The sequence below is a fragment of the Saccoglossus kowalevskii genome, chromosome 15 (assembly GCF_978046115.1).
Source record: "Saccoglossus kowalevskii chromosome 15, keSacKowa6.1, whole genome shotgun sequence".
NCBI lineage: Eukaryota > Metazoa > Hemichordata > Enteropneusta > Harrimaniidae > Saccoglossus > Saccoglossus kowalevskii.
Window position 1 is genome coordinate 11,026,721 of NC_140655.1, and position 23,196 is coordinate 11,049,916.

Genomic DNA, 23,196 nt, shown 5'->3' on the forward strand with positions numbered 1-23,196 from the left:
GTAAAAGTATATGTCAAAAATTAAAATAATACTAATAGTAATCCTTTTTGTAACCCCGCCAAAACGAAACTTTCCAGGGATAGTATACAAACTCATGGTGGATCAAAATAAAAAACAAACATCTCATTGTTTTAAATTTATTTCTTTGAAAGACCAAACTTTGAACTAATGTAGTTTTTTTTTGTATAGACATTTATAAAATATTTATAATACATTAAACCTGGAAGACTCTCGTGCTTTATTCCAATCTATATAATACGCTTTCATTGGCCACAGAAGTTATTTGGCAACGCCCATTACCCATGAGTCTTTGCGGGTTACCTTCGATCCGATTTACTGCATCTGTTATCAAGATGTTATCGTCATTTGACATTTTTAAAACGCGTTCAAAACTTATTTATGCGTTTTTTTCCCGAACACTGACGAATATTGTATTCATTATAAATTTACCCACACAGCTGCAAAGCATTGTGGGTAACCAATGGACCCAGCTCAGTTGAGGATAAGGGAGTACTAGTATTTTCAATAAGGTCATTGACCGAATATAGAGTTACGCCCTCCACGGCACTATCAATGTGAACTAAGATGGCGGCGGAAAGGTAGTAGCAATGTATTGGTCCTGTTTCAAGGTGTTTACTATGAGGTAACTGGAATATACACGAAATGACGAACTTTCCATGACTAGGTATTTCCTTTTATTTATTCAGAACAATATCCCGGGATATCGACTTTGAATTAACACTCAACATAACAGCTTGTGATGGATTGTCTCACCTTGACTCAAGTCGATCTGATCGGGTCTCGCCCATAATAAAAAAAAGTTACGTGCGACAGTGAACGAATTTCCTTATAACTTCAGCTAACCGCAGCTGGAATCCGTTTGTCTGAATGAATCTACGTGACTGCAATGACCAAAACAATGTGTTCTGGGTGATTTCATGTTCAATTTACCTGTGACGATGTCTAGGTAGTTCAAAATTTAATATGACGACGTATTGTTGTTGTTGTTGTAGATATTTTTCTAATTCGAGAACGCCCACAGCGTATAATTGACTGTGTGTTCTTTATTTTAATTGACGATTCAAACAGGTTGTTATGATGTTACGTCATTGTTGATATAAATTTCTGATAATTGTATGCATGCAAATTACAATCCAGATCCTATAACCCAATGAATATATTATATACTGTAAAGGGGGTAATTATTCACTGGGTTTTAATTTAGCTTATTTCGCTGACTGGAAAAATGCGCCAAATTAAACCACAGTGAATATGTAAAATTTAGCATAGAACACATTATCTAAATGATAAAACCGTGAATTTAAAACCCACTGAATATGCCTGAAATGGTAAATCAGTGAAATTTAAACCCAGTGAAAATTAGTCATTTTACAGTAATGAAATGTAACACATAATTATGTCGTACGGTAAACATTAAAATTTATTGTCAGTATTAATTAGTTAGAATAACGATGTATCAAGGTTACCTGGATGTGATCATGTATTCCAAGTCAGACCCCAATAGTTGTCAGGGCTCAACATTATTTTTTCTTAGTCTTCATGGCCACCAGTCTTCAGAGCTGGTAGTCCTATAGTAATATTGAGTAGTTAAAGACACCCATAATTTGAAGACAAAATTGATTTATTAGAAATCAAAGTATTTTGTAAATTTCTAGCAGCCCAGTTGAGTTGTGCTACTAATTTTGTGAGTAGCCCCAGGAAAAGATTTGGTAGACACAACTTAGTAATGTAAAACCACAGTTCATGAACTTGGCAGAGGAAACTGTGAGGTACATTTTATGTTATTTTCATGTGGACTAAGCAAAAAATCAGAGAAAATAGTGAAATTACAAACCCAGTGAATAATTAATGTGTTCACAGTACCAGTATACTAATTAATTAAACTATTAATTAATATGGTAAAAACGTTTAGAAAACAGGGATAAATAAACTTTGTGAGACCAAGTACACCAGCAGACAAGATTCTGCAAAACCTGCAAGTCTGCAGTTGAAGACGAGTACGGTAAAATAGGAAAATTATGATATTAAAGGCCCTTTCATGCTCTGCCTTTAAAGGAACAACATTTTCTCTGGGAATAGAAGAAATGGCAACTTTACAGAGAATTCTGTTCTGAAAATTACTTGCAACTTTTGCAAAACACTTTTTGTTCAATCTGGACTTGACGAAGTACACTGATAGCTGCAGTTTTTACAATGATGACTTCTCTCTCATTCAAAATATCAAAGGATTATAATATGAATAAAACCCAAATATTCTATTTTACAGTATTTTTTTGATGCTCTGATGTAAGTATGCATTTGTTATTTGCACAAGTGCTAGCTCAGAGGGACCTCTCAAGAGCTGGGGATCTCTTCTCGATTGACGACAAAGAGATTGTTGATGACTTGTCAGAAGTCTTAATGACTATCAAGGACATTTCGTCATCTGAAGATTATCTCAACAACGACAATGACCAGGCCGTAGTAGAAATATGCATTACCAGAGTCACGACAGCTATTAAGTAAGTTTCCTTTTTAGTTAATTTAGTGAATTTTGATTTCATACCACAAGAATTTAAGGTGCGAGGTCTCGTAGATACGAATGTAAATCTTGAGATCGATGATAACTTTTGCATGAGATGACACCGGGCTTGAACTTCATGGAAGCATTCAATACAAAATTTAGGCTTGATGCCCAATTTGTTGCCCTTTATGGAGTCCTGCATATCACTTGACGTGTGAGTCAGTGGTTAGTGTGTCCTCTCATCATCATCAGGGAGGTTATGGGTTTGACTTCCATGGTCAGCTGCATACTCATATTCTGGAAATGTTATCCTTTCAGATGTAATTCACATGTATGAAAATGTGTTCTACTTTCTATTGCAGAGAAACTGGATCCATTAACGACAATGCGACAGCACTAGTGTTGCTATGGCAATCTTGTTTAGAATACAACCTAAAACCAATAAACCGAGATGAAGACTCACCACACGCTAAAATTGCCTCCGATATTATGAGTTGTTTATTTATGGTAAGTTAGGTCGTCTTCTTGAAAGTTAAAATACACAATTGAATAAAATTCATGCAACTCTCCTTTTAAAACTCCTCCATCTCCAAAATTATTAATTATTTGTTCAGGGTTTTGAATAACGAAAGTATTTAAGGTGACATACTCTCAGGATAGGAGTGTCTTGTAGCTTGTGCTATGTGAGCTGTAGAACTCATTAAAAATGTCCACTTTTTAACTTCTCGGTGGAAGACTATGTCACGTTCACATGCTGAGTGGTTAATTTACATTACTCTGCTGTTGAGTTGTACATTCAAATATTTGAGTATGGACACATATATTTGTTTCCATTTTTACAGATTGTTGTTGTGTGAAATGAACATGAGTTCGCCGAAAATGAATATTGATGAGTCAGAAACATGAATAAGTAAACTAAAGGACTGATAGCTAAGATATTTTATTATACTCCACTTTAAGAAGTTCATGATCACTGTGTGAAAGATTAATCACTATTTTTATTTTTAGAATTATTCCAACAAAGCAGTAATGGAATTAGCCGTTCCAGTGGCAGTTAAGTTTCTAGAACAGGGCAATAAAGAAATTACAAGAAATATGTCAAGTTATTTGTCTTTGGTTGCCATTGAAAGTGCCAGCCTATTGGCAAGGCACACCATCCCCATCATACAGAGCATTGTTAAAGGTAGGTGTCTACCCTCTAGCATGAATGGTTTAGTCTGATCATAAAGTAACAGTTGCATTTACCATGTAGTTACCTGGTATGTATAGTTTCAGAGAAGGCAGAATGTGACAGTGTCATATGAACCAGGAAGTGAATGATAGGCTATAGGTCAAATCAGTTCTATATGTGTTGTAGTTTCAGAGAAGACAGAATGTGACAGTGTCATATGAACCAGGAAGTGAATGATAGACTATAGGTCAGATTAGTCCTATATGTGTTGTAGTTTCAGAGAAGACAGAATGTGACAGTGTCATATGAACCAGGAAGTGAATGATAGGCTATAGGTCAGATTAGTCCTATATGTGTTGTAGTTTCAGAGAAGACAGAATGTGACAGTGTCATATGAACCAGGAAGTGAATGATAGGCTATAGGTCAGATTAGTCCTATATGTGTTGTAGTTTCAGAGAAGACAGAATGTGACAGTGTCATATGAACCAGGAAGTGAATGATAGGCTATAGGTCAGATTAGTCCTATATGTGTTGTAGTTTCAGAGAAGACAGAATGTGACAGTGTCATATGAACCAGGAAGTGAATGATAGGCTATAGGTCAGATTAGTCCTATATGTGTTGTAGTTTCAGAGAAGACAGAATGTGACAGTGTCATATGAACCAGGAAGTGAATGATAGGCTATAGGTCAGATTAGTCCTATATGTGTTGTAGTTTCAGAGAAGACAGAATGTGACAGTGTCATATGAACCAGGAAGTGAATGATAGACTATAGGTCAGATTAGTCCTATATGTGTTGTAGTTTCAGAGAAGACAGAATGTGACAGTGTCATATGAACCAGGAAGTGAATGATAGGCTATAGGTCAGATTAGTCCTATATGTGTTGTAGTTTCAGAGAAGACAGAATGTGACAGTGTCATATGAACCAGGAAGTGAATGATAGACTATAGGTCAGATTAGTCCTATATGTGTTGTAGTTTCAGAGAAGACAGAATGTGACAGTGTCATATGAACCAGGAAGTGAATGATAGACTATAAGTCAGATTAGTCCTATATGTGTTGTAGTTTCAGAGAAGACAGAATGTGACAGTGTCATATGAACCAGGAAGTGAATGATAGGCTATAGGTCAGATTAGTCCTATATGTGTTGTAGTTTCAGAGAAGACAGAATGTGACAGTGTCATATGAACCAGGAAGTGAATGATAGGCTATAGGTCAGATTAGTCCTATATGTGTTGTAGTTTCAGAGAAGACAGAATGTGACAGTGTCATATGAACCAGGAAGTGAATGATAGACTATAGGTCAGATTAGTCCTATATGTGTTGTAGTTTCAGAGAAGACAGAATGTGACAGTGTCATATGAACCAGGAAGTGAATGATAGACTATAGGTCAGATTAGTCCTATATGTGTTGTAGTTTCAGAGAAGACAGAATGTGACAGTGTCATATGAACCAGGAAGTGAATGATAGGCTATAGGTCAGATTAGTCCTATATGTGTTGTAGTTTCAGAGAAGACAGAATGTGACAGTGTCATATGAACCAGGAAGTGAATGATAGGCTATAGGTCAGATTAGTCCTATATGTGTTGTAGTTTCAGAGAAGACAGAATGTGACAGTGTCATATGAACCAGGAAGTGAATGATAGACTATAGGTCAGATTAGTCCTATATGTGTTGTAGTTTCAGAGAAGACAGAATGTGACAGTGTCATATGAACCAGGAAGTGAATGATAGGCTATAGGTCAGATTAGTCCTATATGTGTTGTAGTTTCAGAGAAGACAGAATGTGACAGTGTCATATGAACCAGGAAGTGAATGATAGACTATAGGTCAGATTAGTCCTATATGTGTTGTAGTTTCAGAGAAGACAGAATGTGACAGTGTCATATGAACCAGGAAGTGAATGATAGGCTATAGGTCAGATTAGTCCTATATGTGTTGTAGTTTCAGAGAAGACAGAATGTGACAGTGTCATATGAACCAGGAAGTGAATGATAGACTATAGGTCAGATTAGTCCTATATGTGTTGTAGTTTCAGAGAAGACAGAATGTGACAGTGTCATATGAACCAGGAAGTGAATGATAGGCTATAGGTCAGATTAGTCCTATATGTGTTGTAGTTTCAGAGAAGACAGAATGTGACAGTGTCATATGAACCAGGAAGTGAATGATAGGCTATAGGTCAGATTAGTCCTATATGTGTTGTAGTTTCAGAGAAGACAGAATGTGACAGTGTCATATGAACCAGGAAGTGAATGATAGGCTATAGGTCAGATTAGTCCTATATGTGTTGTAGTTTCAGAGAAGACAGAATGTGACAGTGTCATATGAACCAGGAAGTGAATGATAGGCTATAGGTCAGATTAGTCCTATATGTGTTGTAGTTTCAGAGAAGACAGAATGTGACAGTGTCATATGAACCAGGAAGTGAATGATAGGCTATAGGTCAGATTAGTCCTATATGTGTTGTAGTTTCAGAGAAGACAGAATGTGACAGTGTCATATGAACCAGGAAGTGAATGATAGACTATAGGTCAGATTTGTCCTATATGTGTTGTAGTTTCAGAGAAGACAGAATGTGACAGTGTCATAGACTATGAGGTATAATGATTGTGATGTTTTAAAATATACTGATACTTGTTTTCTTCCAGGTACTAGATCACTAACGAGGATCTTACCCCAGATTTATGCGGAGGAACCTAAATCACTCAATGACCATGTGACTGTATTGATAGATCTGCTACCAGTGTGTGATAGTACAGAAACTAACAATGTATTACAATTGATTGGTTTGGTTGCGAAACAAGATGCAAAGGTACAAACAAAATGATCTAACATGATCTATGATGTTGACATTTTTCTGCACTTTTTTTTCTTACATTTAACAATATTTCTGGAAATTAACCCTAATTTTGGAGCCAACAGACAAAATTTGGGTAAATTTTCGGTTTTTAATTGGCTATTTTTGTCCCAATCTTCTGCTGGAAAGTGTAGACTATAAATTAATTTTGCGCTGTTTTTGCAGAAGGAACGATTCAGTGAAAATAAAATCCAGCGAATATACCTCTTTTCCTATATTTTACATTCAACTCGTTAAGAATTAGTGAAAATAAATTCCATACAAAACGCCCAAAAAGTCGTTTCAGCGAAATTTATTTCCAGCTAAAATAAAATGTTTTACAGTATTTTGTGAAATTGTGATGTAAAGTTATCATTACGTCTGCTAAAATAGATAAATATAGAAATTAATGCATATATGTTTGCTACTTGTAAGATACTTTACTTCCCCTGTGTGAGTGTCACCAATAATCACAACACATCTTTACGAAAGCTGTCTGCCCTTACTAATCAACCCTTGATTATGAATTGTAGTAACCATCCCATTCTCTGTCGTTCTAGTTACTTGAGCCTCATGTCAGTACATTAGCTGAACATCTTAAAATCACGGCCACAGCCCAGGCAGTGTTGATATCACTGATAGATATGGCGTCAACCAACGCAGCACCGTTAGCCACGTGTTTACCGGCACTCAAAGACGCTGTCAGAATTCAGTCAACATTGATGAGTCTGGCTGCTAAACTATTTGGTGCTGTTGGAAGATTGAATCAGGTAATAATTTATAAGGCTGTTTCTCATTGGTTTGTATCAACTCTAAATCAGTCTGTTATCCAATAAAGGAGTACTTTGTTATTTCACACATTCACCAAAATATAACAAACAATTTTAACAATACAATACTTTAAAATTAGCTGAAGACCCAAAACTTTTTGTTCTGAGTCTTAATTTCACTTGACTCAATAGAGTGGAGCTGTTCATATTACTGATAGTCCATTATTACTGTCATTAATACTGTTTCAATTTCTGATGGATGCCAATTTCAATCCAACACACATGATGTTTTATTTTATAATTTGTTTCAAAATGTCCACCTGACGGCCATGTTGATTTTAATTGTTATGTGACCGTAGCCATTTTTCAAAATCGTTAGAAAGAAAGGACAGAATGATGTGTTCTCAAGTGGTGATACAACTGAATTCAAACAGGGACTATGTCATTAATGATATGATTTGTTATTATAGGCTTATGGCAAAGAATGCATAGCGTTTCTAGTATCGCAACTACCCTATGTGGACCGTACTACACTAGCGGCTGTACTGATTGAGATTAAGAGTATCGGTGATCAGTATCCGGGATTGTTAGGAGAACACCAGACTGCCATCAGTAAACAAGGGGAGAGTTTATCAACAGCTGCCAGAATGATTGTACAACAACTCAGAGAAGATATTGCTAAATGGTAAATAAGAAAGTGTTTCAATAATAAACTTTTACACAAAATACTGGTATTTAAGTCTTCATGCATCATATGCTCTTGCATTGTTTGAGACACAAAGCGTCTTGGACAATAACTTTGCTATAAAATACACTCAGACTTAAATTACAATATTTTGTGAATAACCCTGTGCAACAGCATATAATTATTATATGATAAAATTGACATGACACTATTTTCTGATTGTTTTCAGTGATGATACAGCGGTTGTCATGGTAGAATCATTAACAGCCAGTACATGTGAAGCAACTTCACAAACAGACAGCGCTGATCACAATGACCAAGACGCAAAATCTGAAACTTTGTCAGTAGAAAAAGACGTCATAAAAAAGGCGGAGTCTACTACTAGTGTTAAACATAGTCATGAACATTTAAATGACAGTTTGTCTGAAAAGCAGACATCATTAACAGGTGCTACTACAACGACGCAGACAACGACCACGATGACAACTACCACTACCGCCACCAGCAGCAGTTCAGTTTCAGGATTGACAGTTGAACAAACTAATAACAACACCAGTAACACTAAACTCACTGAAAGCAAAGATGATTCAGCGACAAAAGGAAGCTCACAGACTGATACCATTTCTAATATTGTGGAAAGACCACCAAGTGCTAACAGTCGGTCACCTAGCAACAGTAGCCAGGCAACCAGTGCTGTGGTGAGAAAGTATAGCACAGAGGACAAAAGGGAGTCCAGATCCAATTTAAAAATAGATGGACTACAAGGCAGTGGAAAAAATAAACATAGAGACAGTGGTATACAACAGTACTTAGCCCATCGACACAAAGAAATTACATCTTATATGGATTCTGTTCGACCAAGGATACCCGTTCCTCAAGAATGCCTCGTTGAAGGTAGGATTGTCTTTTGCATCAAGTAAAAAAAAAAAGCATGGGGAATCTGAAGTTAACATGTAATGTGAAAATGTGTGCTGATATTAGCATGTATGAAAATCTGATTGGTTCCATCTGTGTATAGTACTGTTTAATTTGTAAATTAAATTTGATGATAACCAACCAACCACATTTTTAATTTATAATATTGACCACCACTTGATTGGACAGTTTAGGTCACATGATTGGACAGATTAGGTCACATGATTGGACAGTTTAGGTCACATGATTTTGCATTACAGCTGAAAGTAATGTATATTTTCATGTAAATCCTGTGTTAAAACATAGCAAGTTTTTAGAGCAGAGAACAGAATATTCAATACATCTTTCTGTTCACCACACACATCAGGAAATAAAACATGAATATCACTGTTTTTTTATTTTCCAGTTTTCATGAAAAATTCTGAATTTAGTCACAATTTCAGAATGATCGATGCACAACAACTGTTTTGCTTAATATGCAGTTGTATAAGCATGCACATTCACTTATTAGAGAAAAAATATGAAATCTCTTAATTAGTTGCTGATTATGTTTCTCATATTCTGTAATTGACAGAATGCGTATGACATTTTGAGATGTTTACAATGACAACAGTTCATCTTGTGAAGTAGACTATGCTTGGGATAGAATCTATTGTAGTAGAATTTTAGAAAGTTTTAATGAAGTCAGAAAACTTTTGTTTGCAGATGTAAGATATTGCATCTCATTCTGATCTAATATATGGCTGTCTGATGGCCATATTTATTATTATTCATGATGTCTGAAACCATAGTTATTAGGTACAAATGTTTGCTTAGGCCGGAGATATAGTGGTTACCTGCATCAATCAGTTTGTTCATACATTCGTATGATGTCATATCTGGAGCACTATTGCTGATAGACTCATTCACACAGTGCCATATTGAAGACATTGCTCACTAGATCTGATCAACATATTTAATAACCATATATGGTCATGTAACGGCATTAAAAATGCATAATTAACATATCTGGAACACTATATTGCAGATAGTAATGTTAAATCAGTTCTTGTAATAAAGATGTTGGTAGATCTGTAAATTCTGATGGCTTTCTTGTTTGTTGTTTATATTTTTGTGAAAATTTTGATCAGGATTTAGAAACAATGGGTAATTATGTCCATTATGTCTACGGCTAACATAACTTTTTATAACAAAAAATATTGCTCCAAAATTCTGGTATTTAAAAAGTTACATCATAGTCATGTATTGTCAATTTACTTGTATATAACTAATTTTAGGACATGGTTATTTACAATTGCTTGTTCTCAATCTCAATTTCAGAAGGGTATTCTTCCAGGACATTCGGCAGATTAGAATTTTACTGCGGCAAGAAAGGACCTCACTGCCTTTTCAATAAATCCCCGTTTATACACACAACTAGAAATCTACAACCATGGGTCCATCTTATGTTCTTAGAACTGCAGGTAAATATTCCATTGTTGTAGTCTGGATCTTGTAAAATGCTTTTCACTTACCTTTCACGACTATCTATCAAAAAATACGACTACAAAGCGGGGAAAAAATGTATGTTATATGTATGACAAGATATGGTATCTTGTCAACTTTGACCTACTGTGCCTACTTTGCATATTCTTGTGATATTATTGTACAACTTCTCGGTGTGATCATTGGGTTGTGAAGCCCAGGACTAATCAGTTGGTGAAAAATGCTTTTTATGAATAACTGATTTGAGCACAAATATGAAAAACAGTGAGTCTTGGAAGAGTCTGGGGCAGTAGTAGTTTAATTTTAATTTGTTTGTTTGTTTGTTCCAGGCCAGTTCCTCTACTTCAGTGTCTTTAGATGATGACGGTGTCCAGAATCTCAAAGCATGCTGGGAGCAACAGAAGAAAGGTGGTCCAATTCCTTTCACAAGACTAATAACACAGCCATTTCCCATTTTGAAGGTAATGAAAGTTTTAACTTTTCTCAATAAAAAAAAATAAAATAATGTTGTAATCATGCATATGGATTTAAAAAAAAAATTCTGTTATTGTCTATTAACACACATTATAATAATCTATGAATTTTTTAACTTAAACATTACAATGGACTACAGTGATAAACATTACTTTGGGAGTTATATGCTGCCTCTGAATCATTCTTGAACACTGGTTAACCCATTGAGTGCCAGATAATTGTTCGGCCCAAAATTCAGTGCAAATATTTTCAGATTCTGTAAAATTTTCACAAAATTTCATCATCATTTTGGACCATACAGACAAGTTCAGATATTTTGTTTAATTTTTTTATCAAATGAGCAGACTACAAATAATTTTGTAGGTAGTGCCAAAAGTTGACAATAGCACTCAAACGGTTAAGGTAGTGTAGGTGTTCTATAATGATAATGTCAAAAAACAAGTTCAAGTTAAACTTCCTTCAGAAGATTTGGACAAAAGTGGACACATTTTTTGAGTAAAAATTGAAAATTGACTCAAATTTTGTCTGTTGGTTCCAAAATTAGGGTTCATTTTTGGGGTTATTGAAGGATAAGAAAAAAAGAAAAAAAATTTGGGCGAGAAAGTCTGGTGATGTAAAGGTTAAATTGCAATTTGATTGTGTCGCTCTATGCATTATGGTTCTGTTATTGTGATAAATATAAAATATCGGGTCGCACTTTTTTTTTTTTAATAGGCCCAAATGTTAAAAACCATAGACCCTCTTTTAGAGAGTCTATGTAAAAACTCACCATTTTATGCAGTGAAAAAGTGTTTCCTCTAAAAATTAATGATCCCGGAGCAATGTTTGATCCCCGGGGGATAAGTGGCAACTCTGAACCTGGGGTTGATCTGTATTTCACTAAAAACAAAACAAAAAAACAATCCGACCTACCGACCCAATTTTTCAATTTTCCGACTAGTGGGCAACACAAGTTTTTTTTTTTTTTGCCGTAACTGTAAAGCTGTTTGTGTTCTACATTTGTATCCATGGTAGGTGCAAGACCATCTCATTGATGAACTGACTGACATCAGTTACTTTGATGTGTTTGTGTACAATAAAAGTTTTGAAACATGGCTGTGTTTTCTGTGTAATAACCCAGACAAAGCATCAGGTAGGACCTATCATTGTATTCTTTGATATTTTCTTGGTTGTTCAACTTGCTTTTAGCTCCACTGTCGACTTTAACATTTTTGACTCCTTGTTGAAAACCACAAGTCTGAGTGCTTTGATATTATAAATATAGGTACCACAGGTGAACATCTCTTTGATTTGTTCTCTAATTTTGATGAATATTTTTGTAATTTTTGGTAAAAAATTATATTTTCGACTTCTTGTTAAAAACTGCAAGTCTGATTGCTTTGATATTATACATATAGGTACCTCAGTTTGACCTCTCTCAGATTTGTTCATTTTGTGATGATTTCTTCTTCAATTCTCTGATTATATGTGCATTGCTAATAGTGGAGCTATCTCAGTCGAGAGGCTGCTTGTTTGTTATAATTCTGATCAAATGTACATTCCGTATTACGTTGTGTCACCTACTGTCCACTGATGTATATCTAGGGGATTTAATGTTGCATACAAGCATCTGTTTTTAGCCCTGCATGCAGCACATGTTTATTTTGATTTAACATAGTAATTTACCTTGTCGTGTATTCGGTGGTATGAGCTTTTATTCTGTTAGCAGCTATGGGTTTTCAATAATTTCCATATTGACTATTAGTCTTGATCAATGTTTTGGGAAAATATTACAATTTGACTACAAAATTCAGTAAACTAGTACATTTTGAAAAAAAAAAAAAAATTTCAAAATAGTTCATATATGGCATATTATATTTATCACTAGGTTTATTACATGAGGGTCAACCAATGATTGAAGGTTGTCTAAAAGAAAAAAAAGTAAGATGGAAATTATTTAAAAGATGGAAGACAAGATACTTCACATTAGCAGGTGAACAGCTGGTGGGAAGTAAAAGTAAATCGGTAAGTTTACCCATAATGCATTGGGGAGTGTTTTTTTTTTTTACATTTTTCTTCTCAAGTGAATAACTAACTTCATTTGTTGCACTCTGGGGGAATCATGATACATTGATACAAAGAATAAAGTTTCTGGTCAATTTATTTTCAAAATCACTGTGTGCATTTTTCAGCAGTCTGAACCTTTATCTCGTGCTTTGACTGATCAATGTTAAAACTTCACACACACATTAATTATCTTAGGATGTATATGTACACCAATTAGATGTTATGGGACCTTGATGCACATCAATTTTGATGCACATTGAATAGGTTCATTATCTTCTCAGAGTGCAACCTCACAAGATGCTTATACATGTTGAACTCAGTTACATTTCCACAGGCGTGAACAGAATGGCATGCGTGACTGTTTCTGCGCCATGCGTACTACCGGAATAACACTTGTTATGCACATAGATTTGGTACTATGTGAGGGTTTCTTGGGCAAAAGTGTACATGTTGACTGGCAACGAAATCGCATAATAATGGGTTCACAATAATATAACGTCTTATAGGAAGTTGTACCTCAATTATAGGTACATATACATAAATAAGATACTGTAAGTAGTTACAATTTTTACTCTGCAGGGTGAGAATTTCATAAAAATCATATTGTGCACAAAGGAGCACAGTAAAATGTAATTTCCCAGACTGTGAAATTCACACAATTAACTACTTTAGTGAATGTACCGGTAGTTGTGTGATTTTATATTTGTTGATCACCTAACATGCATGCCCTTGTTCTCATTTACTCTTGAATTCTAATTTGCAGTGTTTGTGTGTGCTTTGTTTGATTTAACTTTACTCTTCTTGTTAAATTCCCATCATGCATCATAACTGTAAATTAGTTTGTAGTCTATTTTTATGCATTGCACATTGCAAGCCTACATGATTTACCCCTTTCCTGCATTCCCCATCATGCATTATAACTGTAAATTAGTTTGTAGTCTAGTTTTATGCATTGCACATTGCAAGCCAACATGATTTACCCATTTCCTGCATTCCCCATCATGCATTATAACTGTATACTAGTTTGTAGTCTGGTTTTATGCATTGCACATTGCAGGCCAACATGATTTACCCCTTTCCTGTATTTCCCATCATGCATCATAACTAGTACTAAATTTGTAGTATGTCTGTGCTTTGAATGTCGGCATGATTTACCCCATTTCTACATTTCCCATCATGCATCATTACTGTATCTTATATCTAATTTACCATCATTCATCATATACTAAAACTATATTCATTTTCCTATTTAACAGACTGATATGGATCAGGTATGGGAAACTCATTCTTTCTCTTCCACTGTGTGAGTGTGTAATTGTTTGTACTCAGTTAGGGAGTTTCAGATACCATTATATGTTAGTTTGTACTCAGTTAGGGAGTTTCAGACCCCCCCCCCCCCCATTATATGTCAGTTTGTACTCAGTTAGGGAGTTTCAGACCCCCCAATTACATGTCAGTTTGTACTCAGTTAGGGAGTTTCAGACGCCATTATATGTCATTTTGTACTCAGTTAGGGAGTTTCAGACGCCATTATATGTCATTTTGTACTCAGTTAGGGAGTTTCAGACACCATTGTATGTCAGTTTGTACTAAGTTAGGGAGTTTCATACGCCATTATATGTCAGTTTGTACTCAGTTAGGGAGTTTCAGACCCCCCATTATATGTCAGTTTGCACTCAGTTAGGGAGTTTCAGATGCCATTATATGTCAGTTTGTAATAAGTTAGGAAGTTTCAGACACCATTATATGTCAGTTTGTACTCAGTTAGGGAGTTTTAGATGCCATTATATGTCAGTTTGTACTCAGTTAGGGAGTTTCAGATGCCATTATATGTCAGTTTGTACTCAGTTAGGGAGTTTCAGACGCCATTATATGTCAGTTTGTACTCAGTTAGGAAGTTTCAGACGCCATTATATGTCAGTTTGTACTCAGAGAGTTTCAGATGCCATTATATGTCAGTTTGTACTCAGTTAGGGAGTTTCAGATGCCATTATATGTCAGTTTGTATTTTGGGAGTTTCAGACACCATTATATGTCAGTTTGTACTCAGTTAGGAAGTTTCAGACGCCATTATATGTCAGTTTGTACTCAGGGAGTATCAGATGCCATTATATATCAGTTTTGTTCTCAGTTAGGGAGTATCTGATGCCATTATATGTCAGTTTGTACTCAGTTAGGGAGTTTCATACGCCATTATATGTCAGTTTGTACTCAGTTAGGGAGTATCAGACGCCATTATATGTCAGTTTGTACTCAGTTAGGGAGATTCAGACGTCATTATATGTCAGTTTGTACTCAGTTAGGGAGTTTCAGATGCCATTATATGTCAGTTTGTACTCAGTTAGGGAGTTTCAGACGCCATTATATGTCAGTTTGTACTCAGTTAGGAAGTTTCAGACGCCATTATATGTCAGTTTGTACTCAGGGAGTTTCAGATGCCATTATATGTCAGTTTGTACTCAGGGAGTTTCAGATGCCATTATATGTCAGTTTGTACTCAGTTAGGGAGTTTCAGACGCCATTATATGTCAGTTTGTACTCAGTTAGGGAGTTTCAGATGCCATTATATGTCAGTTTGTACTCAGTTAGGGAGTTTCAGACGCCATTATATGTCAGTTTGTACTCAGTTAGGGAGTTTCAGACGCTATTATATGTCAGTTTGTACTCAGTTAGGGAGTTTCAGATGCCATTATATGTCAGTTAGTACTCAGTTAGGGAGTTTCAGACGCCATTATATGTCAGTTTGTACTTAGTTAGGGAGTTTCAGATGCTATTATATGTCAGTTTGTATTTTGGGAGTTTCAAACACCATTATATGTCAATTTGTACTCAGAGAGTATCAGATGCCATTATATATCAGTTTTGTACTCAGTTAGGGAGTTTCAGACGCCATTATATGTCAGTTTGTACTCAGGGAGTTTCAGATGCCATTATATGTCAGTTTGTACTCAGTTAGGGAGTTTCAGACGCCATTATATGTCAGTTTGTACTCAGTTAGGGAGTTTCATACACCATTATATGTCAGTTTGTACTCAGTTAGGGAGTATCAGACACCATTATATGTCAGTTTCTTCGTATTTTTGTTATTATTTGGATTCATTTCAATTGGGTACAGAAAAATGAAAAACAAAAAGTGGATTTTGAGAAACATGGTATATGAGTCTGAAATGTCAGTGGTGAAACTTGTTTTGATTTCTGTGTTTAAAATACTGTAAACCATTTTCACTTACAGGCAAGTCTGTAAAAATGTGTGTTATTTTTGCAAAATGTTGTCTTCACGATTGCCTTTAAATTGTCAAATCTGGAAAATTCATAGCAACGGAATTTAAACGAATTATAGTAATCTTCATATTTCAAAATAATGCTTGGTGGCATAAGTGAAAATGGTCATGTATCCTAATTTTTCAAAAAAAAATCAGTTTCCAGTGTGGTATTTTTTTATTGCATAAATATGCACAGAGCATTTTCTCCCAGAATGCTTTGCACATATGCTCAGTAAATATTGGGGGGGGGGGGAGTTTTCGAAAGTGACACATTGGGGGGTTATCCTTGAATGTATTGCTGGGATTGTGCCCCAATAAAATTTGAATAAAAGGGAGATATTTAATAATGTTATTACAAGGGCTGTAGTTAATGCAAATACTCAGTCACATTATCCCCTGTATCAGGTGTCAGCTGTTAGTCCAGTGTAATATCTATGTCTGCATTTGTGCATGTTCTTAATTTAGGAGTTTCAGACCTTATTATATTAGTTTCCTCAGCATTTTTTCGTCCCCATTTAGATGAATTCTGCAAATATTGGTAATTATAATTTAACCTCTATGTATCAATGCGTGTGTGTCTGTTTGTATTTTAGGCATAATCTAAATATCATAAACTATTATTTTGGTGATGACAAGATGTGTTGCTATGACTTCTAAACACATTGTCTGCTAAAAGTCTCCATGGACAGCCATTATGAATGGTAGATAAAGTTGTCAACAAGCCATGTGTTCAGACTGTACCCCAGATTTTCACTGTTTTGTTAAAATTTGTCAGACATGAAATTTAATTGCTTAACAGTAATCAACAGGCCAACAACTATATTTATCTCGTTGTACACTTTTAAACTTGTTATCAAACAGAGATATTGTGCTCACAGTGCCACATGATGATGCATTTGCAGTGGGGGTTCAGGCATGAGGTGGACCATTAGAAACTCTGGGTGGTGGGGTGGATAGTAAAATTGTAAAAAAAAAATTGTACAGAAAAGAAAATCTGCTGGGATCAATATTGTCACACATTAAAAAGAAATCATATATTCATCAAGAAAATAATAATTAGCACAAGACAAAATCCTTCAGAGATTACTAATAACAAAAAAAAAATGAATATATATAATGCACAGTTTTTCTGTCATTTCCCCCTTGAAGTTTAAAATGGGTGCATCAACATGTGACACTCCAAGAGTGTTCTCTCAGAATAGGGCATATGCATGACCCCTAAAGGTCACACATCCTGGCACTTTCTGACAATAATATACCACAGTCCTATGCTAAGTGATTCCTGATTGGATGTCTGCTTATGAAAGGTCATAGGGTTTAGAAGCCAGTCATAGATTTTAGTAGCCAATCAGTCTTTCTGAGACTTAACATTAATTTGAACTTTTGAGTTATGATTTCCTGATTCTTCTTTCAGAGTAAGCCCAGCGTTCCAATCGAGCTTGGTAAAATACAGAGCGTCAAGACGTTACGAAAGAGAGATCGAAGTATTCCACGTGCATTTGAAATCTTCACAAATGAAAGAACATATGTGCTCAAACCGAAGGATGGTCAGAATGCCGAACAGTGGGTGCAGTGCTTGACATTGGCTATGAGACACCACGCGTGTAAGGGTACATTCAACACAAGTTAAATAATTTGTCTGCAATTCGCCAGACAATGAACTCGTGCATTGATTGCATGTTAGAGTTTAAGATTCTATTCATGTGGAAATCTTCAGTGTCATAGGGAAGCCATTTGTTATACTGTTAATCTACAGTAGCTTAGGGGGGATTAGACTGGTAGGATATGTTATTTACACAATACAGTCTAACAAAAATTACATTAACATTGCAACAGTAGTGTTTGTTTTTATTTTCCTGGCATTCTGGGTAAAGTATGAGAACCGATTGTGTCTTTACACTATACGCTAATTTTACATCTACATAAACTGCATAAATCTTCAAATAATTAAAGTAGTCATAATTCATAAAAAACAATAGTAATATATTATTGCATCTTTAGAAAATGAACATTTCTATCAGTCGTTAGCAATAAATATATGGATAACAAAAACTAAAAAGTACAAGTAGCATCAAAAAAAAAAATTATGCAATTTCATTTTGTGTTGTGAAGCAACTTCCGATGCTTTTGATCATTTCCTCATCTCCATTTTCAAGTAGATATACAAGTTTCTGGAATGAATTGGTGATTTTACTCATAGCTGGGAATTCAATATCTGTCAGAATATTTTGTCGGTCGAAATGAAATTGTTCTGGTACTCAGTAGTGGTTCGTAATTGTTCAAAATCCCATCCCATCCCATCCCATCCCATCCCATCCCATCCCATCCCATCATATCATCATCCAGTACTTTATAATGTGTTTTAAAAATACACTTATTATTGTTCATGTGTTGATTCATGAAACCTTGAACTTTGACCTTTCCTCATACATCCCACTAATGAGTATCATATCTATACCCAGAATGCCTTTCTTGATGATGGTGAATGCATCAGAGGGTGGATCAGTTACAAAATAACTTTTATATAAGTTGCAAGTCTTAAAAATACAAAGTCAGCTCAACATACCAAATAGGGGTGCTATTGATCCAGCAGGCACTTCTTAAAGCAAACGTAGAATCATGTTTTTTTAAATTAACAAATAATAAAACTACACTTAAAATGACTAGTTTTAATGAAATAATTTATTTTAACCAGTCCATGTCTGGCAATTGCCCTACCATTTAATATGTAAGATGTTGTTACCTTAAATTGTGAATTTATTAACATTATTATAAAAAAAGAGTTTCATTGCGTAGTAATCTTGCCATTTATTTTCCCCATACTTGATATGTTAGCTGGATCCTTTGGTTATAATACATCAGGCAGAACAGGACTTATGTACGATATGAAGGTGGTCGGAAAATCCAACAAATTTTGATTAAATATGCCAGAAAGATTTTTGTCAATTCCCCACAGGTAATAAAGAGTGCTAAAGAGAGTTCTAAAAAGTAATTTCTGTTGACGCAAGACATCCACAATGTTAAATAAAATTCTGCTAACTACTCCCATGATTCTCTGCATAACTGCATACAAATTAGCATTAAATTGTCTATTGATTTTCCGTTCTGTATAAAAAGCAGTATTAAAGATATTCACAGCATTTCAGAATATCCCTTAAGAAAAAACAGATTGGCACTTATTTTTAGGATTTGTTTCCAGCAATGCAACATCCTATTTTACCGTATTTGCTCTATTTGTGGTGCATGTTCTAAATTACATGGTTGTATCTATTGGCAAAAAAAAAACAAACCTATTTTATGTTTCAGTATACAACACATGTAATTTTCGGTTTACATGCGCTTCTATTAAAGATGTACTTTAATAATAATAGAGTAAAGCAATAGACAGGTTCCTGGTTTCCACAGAATTCAATTTAGAAAGGTTCCTATTTTCACAGAGAGAGAAAACAGATGGGGAGTATTATATGTTAAATCTAACACATTCAACATTACCTATTCTGCTTCATAGCGAGAAGAATTAAAAATAGGGTGACAATGTTGATTTCATTCTCATATTCTTGTATTGTTTTACAATTAATGGTTCTTGTGTACTTTTATCAGAACAAATCAAGATTGTGATTAGTAGGTCACTCTTGTTTTGTATTTTCAGAAAGAGTATATGATTACATGTTTTCAGTTCTTGGCCAGTTCATTAACCCGCTGTCTATGAAACCGAATTTATCCTGTCCATTAGCCTGCATCGTTTTAAAGTTTATTTAACTTTATTTTTTGTTACATTCCATGCCTATTTTCACAGAGTTTGGATCAGACAAGTTCATGTTCGCACCGAATTTGGTTTTAGACATGTTTCCAGTTCGCACAGAATATGGTTTAACACACAGTTCAAGTTTGACAGGTTACCAGTTTAAGGAGCTTACTGTAAATACTGCTAGACTATCTATAACAAGCTCAACTATATTTTCCTTAGGAATATCTTAATTTGTTTTCTCCATCTTATAATCATACTGGAGATGTTTGTTTTCAGAAATGGAGTAGAAAAGTTGTTTTTTTATAAGTCACCACAATATTTATTTTATTTACAAATTGAAGACTTTGTCTGTATGAGAGAACAGATCGAGGGTTCTATATGTTAAATCTAACACATTCAACATTACCTATTCTGCTTCATAGCGAGAAAAATTCTCAAGCTTGCCAGTGTTGATTTCAATCTCATATTGTAATATTATTTTTAAAATTACTGGTACTGTGGTTCAAGCAGAGATGCAAATTTTTGCTAAATTGGAAATTTGGGAGAAATCCTGATAATTTGTGGGATAATTACAGTCACACTCTTGAAATTCAGTCATTGTAATGAAATTGCAAATGGTTTGAGTGCAATTTTACCAGTGATCAACTTATGGTTTACGACCAACACCCTAATGTACAATTGTTTTTTCGCATTATGGCTCGATAAATAAGCTTCATTTATTTTCATTAAATCATGCCTTTCAAGTTCAAGATGCATGGTAGTGACAGAGGTGATTGATATCGCAACGTCAACAATCGTGCCTTTTAGCTGCAAAGTCTTTACGTGACATAATTTGGTGTCAGCAATGACATTGACAGTGTAGTCATCTGTCAAATTAAGAAATTAGAGATACTACACAACCAATTTGTCTGTTTAAATGTACATGCATCTAATTATACAGTGTTGTACTTGTATTACACAATTATTATTTTTTTCGCTCTGTTGAAATCTGATTATCGTAATCATTGTTTGAAATATAAACAGCATGAATTGTACGGTTTATGTTGTTTCAAGTTCTGATCATGATTTGACTTTGAAAAACGCCGCTTGTATAGTTAAAAATGCCATAACCTTAGTTTGACCATGAACTTCACTGTTTGTACATATATATATATATATATATATATATATATAGTTAAGCATGGTAAACTTATATCTCATTCATATTAATGTCTTCCAATATTTTTCATTTCGGTTCACAATGAACGTATGTATAGTTAATCTGCGTTGGATAGTAGATGATTATTTTCATTAGTGTGCGAGTGTGTGTAACAAAATACGCTTGTATAGTGTATGATAATAATGTTGCTTTAAGTTGTCAGTAGTGCATGTATCCTTCCTTGTTTCTTTGATATTAAATGCTGAGTAAGTTATACAGAAGTATCATTTTGTTGTTACAAGCAGCAAAATGGCCATCTGCATATACTACTCAATACTTACGGTAGTCCTGTACATAGGTACTAATTTACTGGTATTTACTGTATGGAGGCAGCCATCTTGAATCTTGAACAACAAAATTATGTTCAAAAAAAGATTCAAGCTTGAATAAGCCAAGAAAAAAAATGTGTCTGGTCATCATGCACATTACAGAAAATGAAAAAAAAATGAAAATTTTCATGTGATAATTTGACAAGACACGAGTGCACTTCGATTGCGAGCGGGGGCAAATGATCAGAAACTTTTTTTTTCTGCTGCCAAATGTGGTTAAGCTGTTTTTTAAAAGAGGTGATAGAGCGCCCTCTTTGCTGAAATCTAATACTTCCTTTGTATTTATAGAATGTTATCTATAATTTGTGTATTATTACTTGGTGCATGTTTCCAGGCAGGATACATGTGCACAACTCTGTTATGTTGTTTATGTTATTCCTAGCATAGATGCCATATTTCTAGAAGTACATGTGCTGGGCTTCCACTAGGGACAAAATATTTTTGGCCATGGTGGTAATTTTGTCTTGATGTTTACTTTGTCTTTTTGTGGCTGATGGCATGTTGTTTGTTTCCTCGTAGCCAGTCTTGGGCATTAGTGAGGAAAGCCCCAGCACTGTCCAAGCTAAAATTTATTATTCAACCATCTTTAGAAATGTACAAACCAAATCTGATGTAACCAGCTTTGAGGAGGTATCTCGTAAGCATGTGTACTTTTATCAGAACAAATCAAGATTGTGATTAGTAGGTCACTCTTGTTTTGTATTTTCAGAAAAAGTATATGATTACATGTTTCAGTTCTTGGCCAGTTCATTGACCTGCTGTCTATGAAACCGAATTTATCCTGTCTAGTTCACATTTAATTTTATTTACTTTTATTTTTTGTTACATTCCATGCCTTGTAACTAAATTAAGCAATATGTATTTATAATTATTAAAAAAGTATTTCGGATGGAGGTCTATGTATATTTAGAAATAATGTATAATTTGTCAGAATATCATTATGTAAATATCTAATGTATGCAATCTGGAATTTATCATTTTTTTTTATATTCTTTGAGACATTCACAATAAATTAATTTCTGCTCATCGTCCTTACTTTTCTGTGGTTATTTTTTAAAAATTGTTCCGTGGTTGTGTATTTAAAGCGAGAGGTTTGTCACCTGCGCCTGCGTGGGAATTGAGTCCCAAGCGACGATAACACACACTAAAAACGCAAAGGCTCATGGGTAGACGCTTGTTTATAATCAATGACACGATAAGGCCATCCGACGCATGTGCAGGTGACGACTCCCTTGCTTTAATAAATTAAGCCAGCCAGCAATATCTGCTACCTTCAGCTTATTGATAATATAGCGGTAGAATAGAAATGTTTCCAAAGCTGATGATAATCTTCCTGAAAGCAACATTGTTTGCAACACAGTTGTAATGTCCACAAATTAGCTGATGATACTGTTGGTATGATGTAGTAAACAATTTGTGGCCAAAGTAAAGCAACATTTATTTGGTCAAAAGTTACTTTACAGTCTTTTTTTGTGTGTGTGTGCGTTTTTTTTTCTTTTCTATAAAAGTGAAAGCCAAGTTTTACTGCAACACATGTTATTAATATTAATGAGCATTTCAATGACCTCACAAATTGGCGGAATTTACATATCACGGTGGCGGTCCTCGCGATGCTTTGTTTTAATTAAACAGTCGGATTCCCCCGGTCCGTACCAGTTCTGAGTCGGCTGCTTCTCGCCAGCCGAGGCTTCTGCCGAGGAGAGACCGCCCGGCCCAGGTCCGACGCCCACCCGTGAAGGAGGGAAAA

At 34.9% G+C, this 23,196-nt stretch overlaps 1 protein-coding gene across 2 annotated transcripts; it reads left to right on the plus strand.

Annotated features, from left to right (window-relative positions):
* The first annotated feature begins 581 nt into the window (after positions 1 to 581).
* On the plus strand, positions 582 to 22,484 carry LOC102809644 (ventricular zone-expressed PH domain-containing protein 1-like). Of its 2 annotated transcripts, XM_085490425.1 has the most exons (14): positions 582 to 685; positions 2,288 to 2,522; positions 2,887 to 3,031; positions 3,533 to 3,707; positions 6,349 to 6,512; positions 7,097 to 7,306; positions 7,777 to 7,991; positions 8,221 to 8,885; positions 10,227 to 10,369; positions 10,721 to 10,852; positions 11,880 to 11,997; positions 12,733 to 12,869; positions 14,168 to 14,182; positions 17,589 to 22,484. In XM_085490425.1, the coding sequence occupies exons 2-14, from the start codon at positions 2,314 to 2,316 to the stop codon at positions 17,802 to 17,804; spliced, it is 2,544 nt and encodes an 847-aa protein (XP_085346551.1). In that variant the 5' UTR covers positions 582 to 685; positions 2,288 to 2,313; the 3' UTR covers positions 17,805 to 22,484. The 2 variants fall into 2 exon arrangements, with proteins under 2 accessions (XP_085346551.1, XP_085346552.1); XM_085490426.1 differs by lacking the exon at positions 14,168 to 14,182.
* Positions 22,485 to 23,196: the final 712 nt, after the last annotated feature.